Genomic DNA, 15,320 nt, shown 5'->3' with positions numbered 1-15,320 from the left:
GACGATCACAAGACCATATGGTTTTCTTACAATTACCCTTTGTTGTATTCACCCTTCTTATATTTACCTTTTGTCGGGTGGTTTTGTGTTGTTAAGAGTAATGAACATAGTGAGTACTCTCATATAGGTCTTGGTGATTTTTTCAAACTTTTTTTCCATGCACAATCAGGAACCACAAATTAATGTCAGATGGGTTCTTGTTATTCAATTCAGACTTTTCAATCCCAATTCGATCGATATTAGCAAATTTGGCAAATTGTTCTCAATCTCGGAAATTGATCTCAATTTCGGGAAAAATCTGAAAGTTTGAAATATTCGCGTGTAAGGCCGCTAATGGTTCCTTGAGTTAATATTAGGAATTTTTTATTTTAGAGGAAAGCTGTAAATCACATTAACCCTCATCCACCTAGAAAATTGAAAATGGCCTTATTCATTATGCAGTCTTCCCCATCAAGTTAAGCGAAAAAAAAATCAATTATTTTATAAATAGAAGTTTATTTTCGCTGAATAGGATGGGGAAGACGTGTGCACTGCATAAACATGGGAAGACAAATGTGGTTCAGCTATTTGAAGCATGAAACCAGTCTGTTTATAGGTGCGATGATGACCACCCACATAGCCAGTGCTAATGCCCACACTATGTGTCATCACAGTGTGGAGTATAGTGGTGTGTTCTACATGTTTGACTACTTCGGCATCACCATCTACCTCTACCTGGCAGCCATCGCCACCTTCGTCTATTCTGTCCCTCTCCCAAACACACAGACACTCATGACTGTCGTGTGAGTATACATAAATCTGCCCACTACATATAGACATAGCCACCTTCGTCTACTCTGTCCCTCTTCCAAACACAGAGACACTCATGACTGTCGTGTGAGTATACTTATACATGCCCACTACATATAGACATAGCCACCTTCGTCTACTCTGTCCCTCTTCCGAACACAGAGACACTCATGACTGTCGTGTGAGTATACCTATACATGCCCACTACATATAGACATAGCCACCTTCGTCTACTCTGTCCCTCTTCCAAACACAGAGACACTCATGACTGTCGTGTGAGTATACCTATACATGCCCACTACATATAGACTTAGCCACCTTCGTCTACTCTGTCCCTCTTCCGAACACAGAGACACTCATGACTGTCGTGTGAGTATACCTATACATGCCCACTACATATAGACATAGCCACCTTCGTCTACTCTGTCCCTCTTCCAAACACAGAGACACTCATGACTGTCGTGTGAGTATACTTATACATGCCCACTACATATAGACATAGCCACCTTCGTCTACTCTGTCCCTCTTCCAAACACAGAGACACTCATGACTGTCGTGTGAGTATACCTATACATGCCCACTACATATAGACATAGCCACCTTCGTCTACTCTGTCCCTCTTCCAAACACAGAGACACTCATGACTGTCGTGTGAGTATACTTATACATGCCCACTACATATAGACATAGCCACCTTCGTCTACTCTGTCCCTCTCCCAAACACAGACACTCATGACTGTCGTGTGAGTATACTTATACCTGCCCACTACATATAGACATAGCCACCTTCGTCTACTCTGTACCTCTTCCAAACACAGAGACACTCATGACTGTCGTGTGAGTATACTTATACATGCCCACTACATAAAGACATAGCCACCTTCGTCCACTCTGTCCCTCTCCCAAACACACAGACACTCATGACTGTCGTGTGAGTATACTTATACCTGCCCACTACATATAGACATAGCCACCTTCGTCTACTCTGTCCCTCTTCCAAACACAGAGACACTCATGACTGTCGTGTGAGTATACTTATACATGCCCTCTACATAGACATAGCCACCTTCGTCTACTCTGTCCCTCTCCCAAACACACAGACACTCATGACTGTCGTGTGAGTTTACTTATACCTGCCCACTACATATAGACATAGCCACCTTCGTCTCCTCTGTCCCTCTCCCAAACACACAGACACTCATGACTGTCGTGTGAGTATACTTATACCTGCCCACTACATATAGACATAGCCACCTTTGTCTACTCTGTCCCTCTCCCAAACACACAGACACTCATGACTGTCGTGTGAGTATACTTATACCTGCCCACTACATATAGACATAGCCACCTTCGTCTACTCTGTCCGTCTTCCAAACACAGAGACACTCATGATTGTCGTGTGAGTATACTTATACCTGCCCACTACATATAGACATAGCCACCTTTGTCTACTCTGTCCCTCTCCCAAACACACAGACACTCATGACTGTCGTGTGAGTATTCTTATACCTGCCCACTACATATAGACATAGCCACCTTTGTCTACTCTGTCCCTCTTCCAAACACAGAGAAAGTCATGACTGTAGTGTGAGTATACTTATACATGCCCACTACTTGTAGACATAGCCACCTTCGTCTACTCTGTCCCTCTCCCAAACACACAGACACTCATGACTGTCGTGTGAGTATACTTATACATGCCCACTACATATAGACATAGCCACCTTCGTCTACTCTGTCCCTCTCCCAAACACACTGACACTCATGACTGTCGTGGGAGTAAACTTATACCTGCCCACTACATATAGACATAGCCACCTTCGTCTACTCTGTCCCTCTTCCAAACACAGAGACACTAATGACTGTCGCATGAGTATACTTATACATGCCCACTACATATAGACATAGCCACCTTCGTCTACTCTGTCCCTCTTCCAAACACAGAGACACTCATGACTGTCGTGTGAGTATACTTATACATGCCCACTACATATAGACATAGCCACCTTCGTCTACTCTGTCCCTCTCCCAAACACACATGACACTCATGGCTGTCGTGTGAGTATACTTATACCTGCCCACTACATATAGACATAGCCACCTTCGTCTACTCTGTCCCTCTCCCAAACACACAGACACTCATGACTGTCGTGTGAGTATACTTATACCTGCCCACTACATATAGACGTAGCCACCTTCGTCTACTCTGTCCCTCTTCCAAACACACAGACACTCATGACTGTCGTGTGAGTATACTTATACATGCCCACTACATATAGACATAGCCACCTTCGTCTACTCTGTCCCTCTTCCAAACACAGAGACACTCATGACTGTCGTGTGAGTATACTTATACATGTCCACTACATATAGACATAGCCATCTTCGTCTACTCTGTCCCTCTCCCAAACACACAGACACTCATGACTGTCGTGTGAGTATACTTATACATGCCCACTACATATAGACATAGCCACCTTCGTCTACTCTGTCCCTCTCCCAAACACACAGACACTCATGACTGTCGTGTGAGTAAACTTATACCTGCCCACTACATATAGACATAGCCACCTTCGTCTACTCTGTCCCTCTTCCAAACACAGAGACACTCATGACTGTCGTGTGAGTATACTTATACATGCCCACTACATATAGACATAGCCACCTTCGTCTACTCTGTCCCTCTTCCAAACACAGAGACACTCATGACTGTCGTGTGAGTATACTTATACATGCCTACTACATATAGACATAGCCACCTTCGTCTACTCTGTCCCTCTCCCAAACACACATGACACTCATGGCTGTCGTGTGAGTATACTTATACCTGCCCACTACATATAGACATAGCCACCTTCGTCTACTCTGTCCCTCTTCCAAACACAGAGACACTAATGACTGTCGCGTGAGTATACTTATACATGCCCACTACATATAGACATAGCCACCTTCGTCTACTCTGTCCCTCTTCCAAACACAGAGACACTCATGACTGTCGTGTGAGTATACTTATACATGCCCACTACATATAGACATAGCCACCTTCGTCTACTCTGTCCCTCTCCCAAACACACATGACACTCATGGCTGTCGTGTGAGTATACTTATACCTGCCCACTACATATAGACATAGCCACCTTCGTCTACTCTGTCCCTCTCCCAAACACACAGACACTCATGACTGTCGTGTGAGTATACTTATACCTGCCCACTACATATAGACGTAGCCACCTTCGTCTACTCTGTCCCTCTTCCAAACACACAGACACTCATGACTGTCGTGTGAGTATACTTATACATGCCCACTACATATAGACATAGCCACCTTCGTCTACTCTGTCCCTCTTCCAAACACAGAGACACTCATGACTGTCGTGTGAGTATACTTATACATGTCCACTACATATAGACATAGCCACCTTCGTCTACTCTGTCCCTCTCCCAAACACACAGACACTCATGACTGTCGTGTGAGTATACTTATACATGCCCACTACATATAGACATAGCCACCTTCGTCTACTCTGTCCCTCTCCCAAACACACAGACACTCATGACTGTCGTGTGAGTAAACTTATACCTGCCCACTACATATAGACATAGCCACCTTCGTCTACTGTGTTCCTCTTCCAAACACAGAGACACTCATGACTGTCGTGTGAGTATACTTATACATGCCCACTACATATAGACATAGCCACCTTCGTCTACTCTGTCCCTCTTCCAAACACAGAGACACTCATGACTGTCGTGTGAGTATACTTATACATGCCTACTACATATAGACATAGCCACCTTCGTCTACTCTGTCCCTCTCCCAAACACACATGACACTCATGGCTGTCGTGTGAGTATACTTATACCTGCCCACTACATATAGACATAGCCACCTTCGTCTACTCTGTCCCCTCCCAAACACACAGACACTCATGACTGTCGTGTGAGTATACTTATACCTGCCCACTACATATAGACGTAGCCACCTTCGTCTACTCTGTCCCTCTTCCAAACACACAGACACTCATGACTGTCGTGTGAGTATACTTATACATGCCCACTACATATAGACATAGCCACCTTCGTCTACTCTGTCCCTCTTCCAAACACAGAGACACTCATGACTGTCGTGTGAGTATACTTATACATGTCCACTACATATAGACATAGCCACCTTCGTCTACTCTGTCCCACTCCCAAACACACAGACACTCATGACTGTCGTGTGAGTTTACTTATACCTGCCCACTACATATAGACATAGCCACCTTCGTCTGCTCTGTCCCTCTCCCAAACACACAGACACTCATGACTGTCGTGTGAGTATACTTATACATGCCCACTACATATAGACATAGCCACCTTCATCTACTCTGTCCCTCTTCCAAACACAGAGACAGTCATGACTGTCGTGTGAGTATACTTATACATGCCCTTTACATATAGACATAGCCACCTTCGTCTACTCTGTCCCTCTTCCAAACGCAGAGACACTCATGACTGTCGTGTGAGTATACGTATACCTGCCCACTACATATAGACATAGCCACCTTCGTCTGCTCTGTCCCTCTCCCAAACACACAGACACTCATGACTGTCGTGTGAGTATACTTATACCTGCCCACTACATATAGACGTAGCCACCTTCGTCTACTCTGTCCCTCTTCCAAACACACAGACACTCATGACTGTCGTGTGAGTATACTTATACATGCCCACTACATATAGACATAGCCACCTTCGTCTACTCTGTCCCTCTTCCAAACACAGAGACACTCATGACTGTCGTGTGAGTATACTTATACATGTCCACTACATATAGACATAGCCACCTTCGTCTACTCTGTCCCACTCCCAAACACACAGACACTCATGACTGTCGTGTGAGTTTACTTATACCTGCCCACTACATATAGACATAGCCACCTTCGTCTGCTCTGTCCCTCTCCCAAACACACAGACACTCATGACTGTCGTGTGAGTATACTTATACATGCCCACTACATATAGACATAGCCACCTTCATCTACTCTGTCCCTCTTCCAAACACAGAGACAGTCATGACTGTCGTGTGAGTATACTTATACATGCCCTTTACATATAGACATAGCCACCTTCGTCTACTCTGTCCCTCTTCCAAACGCAGAGACACTCATGACTGTCGTGTGAGTATACGTATACCTGCCCACTACATATAGACATAGCCACCTTCGTCTGCTCTGTCCCTCTCCCAAACACACAGACACTCATGACTGTCGTGTGAGTGTACTTATACCTGCCCACTACGTATAGACATAACCACCTTTGTCTACTCTGTCCCTCTTCCAAACACAGAGACACTCATGACTGTCGTGTGAGTATACTTATACCTGCCAACTACATATAGACATAGCCACCTTCGTCTACTCTGTCCCTCTTCCAAACACACAGACACTCATGACTGTCGTGTGAGTATACTTATACATGTCCACTACATATAGACATAGCCACCTTCGTCTACTCTGTCCCTCTTCCAAACACAGAGACACTCATGACTGTCGTGTGAGTATACTTATACATGTCCACTACATATAGACATAGCCACCTTCGTCTACTCTGTCCCTCTCCCAAACACACAGACACTCATGACTGTCGTGTGAGTATACTTATACATGCCCACTACATATAGACATAGCCACCTTCGTCTACTCTGTCCCTCTCCCAAACACACAGACACTCATGACTGTCGTGTGAGTAAACTTATACCTGCCCACTACATATAGACATAGCCACCTTCGTCTACTCTGTCCCTCTTCCAAACACAGAGACACTCATGACTGTCGTGTGAGTATACTTATACATGCCCACTACATATAGACATAGCCACCTTCGTCTACTCTGTCCCTCTTCCAAACACAGAGACACTCATGACTGTCGTGTGAGTATACTTATACATGCCTACTACATATAGACATAGCCACCTTCGTCTACTCTGTCCCTCTCCCAAACACACATGACACTCATGGCTGTCGTGTGAGTATACTTATACCTGCCCACTACATATAGACATAGCCACCTTCGTCTACTCTGTCCCTCTTCCAAACACAGAGACACTAATGACTGTCGCGTGAGTATACTTATACATGCCCACTACATATAGACATAGCCACCTTCGTCTACTCTGTCCCTCTTCCAAACACAGAGACACTCATGACTGTCGTGTGAGTATACTTATACATGCCCACTACATATAGACATAGCCACCTTCGTCTACTCTGTCCCTCTCCCAAACACACATGACACTCATGGCTGTCGTGTGAGTATACTTATACCTGCCCACTACATATAGACATAGCCACCTTCGTCTACTCTGTCCCTCTCCCAAACACACAGACACTCATGACTGTCGTGTGAGTATACTTATACCTGCCCACTACATATAGACGTAGCCACCTTCGTCTACTCTGTCCCTCTTCCAAACACACAGACACTCATGACTGTCGTGTGAGTATACTTATACATGCCCACTACATATAGACATAGCCACCTTCGTCTACTCTGTCCCTCTTCCAAACACAGAGACACTCATGACTGTCGTGTGAGTATACTTATACATGTCCACTACATATAGACATAGCCACCTTCGTCTACTCTGTCCCTCTCCCAAACACACAGACACTCATGACTGTCGTGTGAGTATACTTATACATGCCCACTACATATAGACATAGCCACCTTCGTCTACTCTGTCCCTCTCCCAAACACACAGACACTCATGACTGTCGTGTGAGTAAACTTATACCTGCCCACTACATATAGACATAGCCACCTTCGTCTACTCTGTTCCTCTTCCAAACACAGAGACACTCATGACTGTCGTGTGAGTATACTTATACATGCCCACTACATATAGACATAGCCACCTTCGTCTACTCTGTCCCTCTTCCAAACACAGAGACACTCATGACTGTCGTGTGAGTATACTTATACATGCCTACTACATATAGACATAGCCACCTTCGTCTACTCTGTCCCTCTCCCAAACACACATGACACTCATGGCTGTCGTGTGAGTATACTTATACCTGCCCACTACATATAGACATAGCCACCTTCGTCTACTCTGTCCCTCTCCCAAACACACAGACACTCATGACTGTCGTGTGAGTATACTTATACCTGCCCACTACATATAGACGTAGCCACCTTCGTCTACTCTGTCCCTCTTCCAAACACACAGACACTCATGACTGTCGTGTGAGTATACTTATACATGCCCACTACATATAGACATAGCCACCTTCGTCTACTCTGTCCCTCTTCCAAACACAGAGACACTCATGACTGTCGTGTGAGTATACTTATACATGTCCACTACATATAGACATAGCCACCTTCGTCTACTCTGTCCCACTCCCAAACACACAGACACTCATGACTGTCGTGTGAGTTTACTTATACCTGCCCACTACATATAGACATAGCCACCTTCGTCTGCTCTGTCCCTCTCCCAAACACACAGACACTCATGACTGTCGTGTGAGTATACTTATACATGCCCACTACATATAGACATAGCGACCTTCATCTACTCTGTCCCTCTTCCAAACACAGAGACAGTCATGACTGTCGTGTGAGTATACTTATACATGCCCTTTACATATAGACATAGCCACCTTCGTCTACTCTGTCCCTCTTCCAAACGCAGAGACACTCATGACTGTCGTGTGAGTATACGTATACCTGCCCACTACATATAGACATAGCCACCTTCGTCTGCTCTGTCCCTCTCCCAAACACACAGACACTCATGACTGTCGTGTGAGTGTACTTATACCTGCCCACTACGTATAGACATAACCACCTTTGTCTACTCTGTCCCTCTTCCAAACACAGAGACACTCATGACTGTCGTGTGAGTATACTTATACCTGCCAACTACATATAGACATAGCCACCTTCGTCTACTCTGTCCCTCTTCCAAACACAGAGACACTCATGACTGTCGTGTGAGTATACTTATACCTGCCCACTACATATAGACATAGCCACCTTCGTCTATTCTGTCCCTCTCGCAAACACACAGACACTCATGACTGTCGTGTGAGTATACTTATACCTGCCCACTAAATATAGACATAGCCACCTTCGTCTACTCTGTCCCTCTTCCAATTACAGGGACACTCATGACTGTCGTGTGAGTATACTTATACCTGCCCATTACCTATATACATAGCATCCTTCGTCTACTCTGTCCCTCTTCGAAACACAGAGACACTCATGACTGTCGTGTGAGTATACTTATACCTGCCCACTACATATAGACATAGCCACCTTCGTCTGCTGTTTCCCTCTCCCAAACACACAGACACTCATGACTGTCGTGTGAGTATACTTATACCTGCCCACTACATATCGATATAGCCACCTTCGTCTATTCTGTCCCTCTCCCAAACACAGAGACACTCATGACTGTCGTGTGAGTATACTTATACATGCCCACTACATATAGACATAGCCACCTTCGTCTACTCTGTCCCTCTCCCAAACACACATGACACTCATGACTGTTGTGTGAGTATACTTATACCTGCCCACTACATATAGACATAGCCACCTTCGTCTACTCTGTCCCTCTCCCAAACACACAGACACTCATGACTGTCGTGTGAGTATACTTATACCTGCCCACTACATATAGACGTAGCCACCTTCGTCTACTCTGTCCCTCTTCCAAACACACAGACACTCATGACTGTCGTGTGAGTATACTTATACATGCCCACTACATATAGACATAGCCACCTTCGTCTACTCTGTCCCTCTTCCAAACACAGAGACACTCATGACTGTCGTGTGAGTATACTTATACATGTCCACTACATATAGACATAGCCACCTTCGTCTACTCTGTCCCACTCCCAGACACTCATGACTGTCATGTGAGTTTACTTATACCTGCCCACTACATATAGACATAGCCACCTTCGACTGCTCTGTCCCTCTCCCAAACACACAGACACTCATGACTGTCGTGTGAGTATACTTATACATGCCCACTACATATAGACATAGCCACCTTCATCTACTCTGTCCCTCTTCCAAACACAGAGACAGTCATGACTGTCGTGTGAGTATACTTATACATGCCCACTACATATAGACATAGCCACCTTCGTCTACTCTGTCCCTCTTCCAAACGCAGAGACACGCATGACTGTCGTGTGAGTATACGTATACCTGCCCACTACATATAGACATAGCCACCTTCGTCTGCTCTGTCCCTCTCCCAAACACACAGACACTCATGACTGTCGTGTGAGTGTACTTATACCTGCCCACTACGTATAGACATAACCACCTTTGTCTACTCTGTCCCTCTTCCAAACACAGAGACACTCATGACTGTCGTGTGAGTATACTTATACCTGCCCACTACATATAGACATAGCCACCTTCGTCTACTCTGTCCCTCTTCCAAACACAGAGACACTCATGACTGTCGTGTGAGTATACTTATACCTGCCCACTACATAGAGACATAGCCACCTTCGTCTACTCTGTCCCTCTCGCAAACACACAGACACTCATGTCTGTCGTGTGAGTATACTTATACCTGCCCACTAAATATAGACATAGCCACCTTCGTCTACTCTGTCCCTCTTCCAAACACAGAGACACTCATGACTGTCGTGTGAGAATACTTATACATGTCCACTACATATAGACATAGCCACCTTCGTCTACTCTGTCCCACTCCCAAACACACAGACACTCATGACTGTCGTGTGAGTTTACTTATACCTGCCCACTACATATAGACATAGCCACCTTCGTCTGCTCTGTCCCTCTCCCAAGCACACAGACACTCATGACTGTCGTGTGAGTATACTTATACATGCCCACTACATATAGACATAGCCACCTTCATCTACTCTGTCCCTCTTCCAAACACAGAGACAGTCATGACTGTCGTGTGAGTATACTTATACATGCCCTTTACATATAGACATAGCCACCTTCGTCTACTCTGTCCCTCTTCCAAACGCAGAGACACTCATGACTGTCGTGTGAGTAAACTTATACCTGCCCACTACATAGAGACATAGCCACCTTCGTCTACTCTGTCCCTCTCGCAAACACACAGACACTCATGACTGTCGTGTGAGTAAACTTATACCTGCCCACTACATATAGACATAGCCACCTTCGTCTACTCTGTTCCTCTTCCAAACACAGAGACACTCATGACTGTCGTGTGAGTATACTTATACATGCCCACTACATATAGACATAGCCACCTTCGTCTACTCTGTCCCTCTTCCAAACACAGAGACACTCATGACTGTCGTGTGAGTATACTTATACATGCCTACTACATATAGACATAGCCACCTTCGTCTACTCTGTCCCTCTCCCAAACACACATGACACTCATGGCTGTCGTGTGAGTATACTTATACCTGCCCACTACATATAGACATAGCCACCTTCGTCTACTCTGTCCCTCTCCCAAACACACAGACACTCATGACTGTCGTGTGAGTATACTTATACCTGCCCACTACATATAGACGTAGCCACCTTCGTCTACTCTGTCCCTCTTCCAAACACACAGACACTCATGACTGTCGTGTGAGTATACTTATACATGCCCACTACATATAGACATAGCCACCTTCGTCTACTCTGTCCCTCTTCCAAACACAGAGACACTCATGACTGTCGTGTGAGTATACTTATACATGTCCACTACATATAGACATAGCCACCTTCGTCTACTCTGTCCCACTCCCAAACACACAGACACTCATGACTGTCGTGTGAGTTTACTTATACCTGCCCACTACATATAGACATAGCCACCTTCGTCTGCTCTGTCCCTCTCCCAAACACACAGACACTCATGACTGTCGTGTGAGTATACTTATACATGCCCACTACATATAGACATAGCCACCTTCATCTACTCTGTCCCTCTTCCAAACACAGAGACAGTCATGACTGTCGTGTGAGTATACTTATACATGCCCTTTACATATAGACATAGCCACCTTCGTCTACTCTGTCCCTCTTCCAAACGCAGAGACACTCATGACTGTCGTGTGAGTATACGTATACCTGCCCACTACATATAGACATAGCCACCTTCGTCTGCTCTGTCCCTCTCCCAAACACACAGACACTCATGACTGTCGTGTGAGTGTACTTATACCTGCCCACTACGTATAGACATAACCACCTTTGTCTACTCTGTCCCTCTTCCAAACACAGAGACACTCATGACTGTCGTGTGAGTATACTTATACCTGCCAACTACATATAGACATAGCCACCTTCGTCTACTCTGTCCCTCTTCCAAACACAGAGACACTCATGACTGTCGTGTGAGTATACTTATACCTGCCCACTACATATAGACATAGCCACCTTCGTCTATTCTGTCCCTCTCGCAAACACACAGACACTCATGACTGTCGTGTGAGTATACTTATACCTGCCCACTAAATATAGACATAGCCACCTTCGTCTACTCTGTCCCTCTTCCAATTACAGGGACACTCATGACTGTCGTGTGAGTATACTTATACCTGCCCACTACCTATATACATAGCATCCTTCGTCTACTCTGTCCCTCTTCGAAACACAGAGACACTCATGACTGTCGTGTGAGTATACTTATACCTGCCCACTACATATAGACATAGCCACCTTCGTCTACTGTTTCCCTCTCCCAAACACACAGACACTCATGACTGTCGTGTGAGTATACTTATACCTGCCCACTACATATCGATATAGCCACCTTCGTCTATTCTGTCCCTCTCCCAAACACAGAGACACTCATGACTGTCGTGTGAGTATACTTATACATGCCCACTACATATAGACATAGCCACCTTCGTCTACTCTGTCCCTCTCCCAAACACACATGACACTCATGACTGTTGTGTGAGTATACTTATACCTGCCCACTACATATAGACATAGCCACCTTCGTCTACTCTGTCCCTCTCCCAAACACACAGACACTCATGACTGTCGTGTGAGTATACTTATACCTGCCCACTACATATAGACGTAGCCACCTTCGTCTACTCTGTCCCTCTTCCAAACACACAGACACTCATGACTGTCGTGTGAGTATACTTATACATGCCCACTACATATAGACATAGCCACCTTCGTCTACTCTGTCCCTCTTCCAAACACAGAGACACTCATGACTGTCGTGTGAGTATACTTATACATGTCCACTACATATAGACATAGCCACCTTCGTCTACTCTGTCCCACTCCCAGACACTCATGACTGTCATGTGAGTTTACTTATACCTGCCCACTACATATAGACATAGCCACCTTCGACTGCTCTGTCCCTCTCCCAAACACACAGACACTCATGACTGTCGAGTGAGTATACTTATACATGCCCACTACATATAGACATAGCCACCTTCATCTACTCTGTCCCTCTTCCAAACACAGAGACAGTCATGACTGTCGTGTGAGTATACTTATACATGCCCACTACATATAGACATAGCCACCTTCGTCTACTCTGTCCCTCTTCCAAACGCAGAGACACTCATGACTGTCGTGTGAGTATACGTATACCTGCCCACTACATATAGACATAGCCACCTTCGTCTGCTCTGTCCCTCTCCCAAACACACAGACACTCATGACTGTCGTGTGAGTGTACTTATACCTGCCCACTACGTATAGACATAACCACCTTTGTCTACTCTGTCCCTCTTCCAAACACAGAGACACTCATGACTGTCGTGTGAGTATGCTTATACCTGCCCACTACATATAGACATAGCCACCTTCGTCTACTCTGTCCCTCTTCCAAACACAGAGACACTCATGACTGTCGTGTGAGTATACTTATACCTGCCCACTACATAGAGACATAGCCACCTTCGTCTACTCTGTCCCTCTCGCAAACACACAGACACTCATGACTGTCGTGTGAGTATACTTATACCTGCCCACTAAATATAGACATAGCCACCTTCGTCTACTCTGTCCCTCTTCCAATTACAGCGACACTCATGACTGTCGTGTGAGTATACTTATACCTGCCCACTACCTATATACATAGCATCCTTCGTCTACTCTGTCCCACTTCGAAACACAGAGACACTCATGACTGTCGTGTGAGTATACTTATACCTGCCACCTACATATAGACATAGCCACCTTCGTCTACTCTTTCCCTCTCCCAAACACACAGACACTCATGGCGTGTGAGTATACTTATACCTGCCCACTACATATCGATATAGCCACCTTCGTCTATTCTGTCCCTCTCCCAAACACAGAGACACTCATGACTGTCGTGTGAGTATACTTATACATGCCCACTACATATAGACATAGCCACCTTCGTCTACTCTGTCCCTCTCCCAAACACACATGACACTCATGACTGTCGTGTGAGTATACTTATACCTGCCCACTACATATAGGCATAGCCACCTTCGTCTACTCTGTCCCTCTCCCAAACACACAGACACTCATGACTCTCGTGTGAGTATACTTATACCTGCCCACTACATATAGACATAGCCACCTTCGTCTACTCAGTCCGTCTTCCAAACACAGAGACACTCATGACTGTCGTGTGAGTATACTTATACCTGCCCATTACATATAGACATAGCCACCTTCATCTACTCTGTCCCTCTTCCAAACACAGAGACACTCATGACTGTCGTGTGAGTATACTTATACCTGCCCACTACATATAGAGATAGCCACCTTCGTCTACTGTCCCTCTCCCAAACACACAGACACTCTTGACAGTCGTTTGAGTATACTTATACCTGCCCATTACATATAGACATAGCCACCTTCGTCTACTCTGTCCCTCTTCCAAACACAGAGACACTTATGACTGTCGTGTGAGTATACTTATACCTGCCCATTACATATAGACATAGCCACCTTCGTCTACTCTGTCCCTCTCCCAAACACACAGACACTCATGACTCTCGTGTGAGTATACTTATACCTGCCCACTACATATAGACATAGCCACCTTCGTCTACTCAGTCCGTCTTCCAAACACAGAGACACTCATTACTGTCGTGTGAGTATACCTATACATGCCCACTACATATAGACATAGCCACCTTCGTCTACTCTGTCCCTCTTCCAAACACAGAGACACTCATGACTGTCGTGTGAGTATACTTATACCTGCCCACTACATATAGACATAGCCACCTTCGTCTACTCTGTCCCTCTCCCAAACACACAGACACTCATGACTGTTGTGTGAGTATACTTATACCTGCCCACTACATATAGACATAGCCACCTTCGTCTACTCTGTCCCTCTTCCAAACACAGAGACACTCATGACTGTCGTGTGAGTATACTTATACCTGCCCACTACATATAGACATAGCCACCTTCGTCTACTCTGTCCCTCTCGCAAACACACAGACACTCATGACTGTCGTGTGAGTATACTTATACCTGCCCACTAAATAAAGACATAGCCACCTTCGTCTACTCTGTCCCTCTTCCAATTACAGAGA

The 15,320-nt window shown here is 45.3% G+C and overlaps 1 protein-coding gene across 1 annotated transcript in view; it reads left to right on the top strand.

Moving 5' to 3' along the window:
- The window catches only part of LOC134852972 (membrane progestin receptor alpha-like), an 82,114-nt gene that overhangs the window by 4,570 nt on the left and 62,224 nt on the right, over nt 1-15,320 (top strand). The window contains exon 3 of the mRNA XM_063868863.1: nt 596-782. Coding sequence (XP_063724933.1) covers nt 596-782 — 187 coding nt within the window. The remainder of the gene's footprint in view (nt 1-595; nt 783-15,320) is intronic.

The sequence above is a fragment of the Symsagittifera roscoffensis genome, chromosome 8 (assembly GCF_963678635.1).
Source record: "Symsagittifera roscoffensis chromosome 8, txSymRosc1.1, whole genome shotgun sequence".
Lineage (NCBI taxonomy): Eukaryota > Metazoa > Xenacoelomorpha > Acoela > Convolutidae > Symsagittifera > Symsagittifera roscoffensis.
This window is presented reverse-complemented; position numbering and strand designations above follow the sequence as displayed.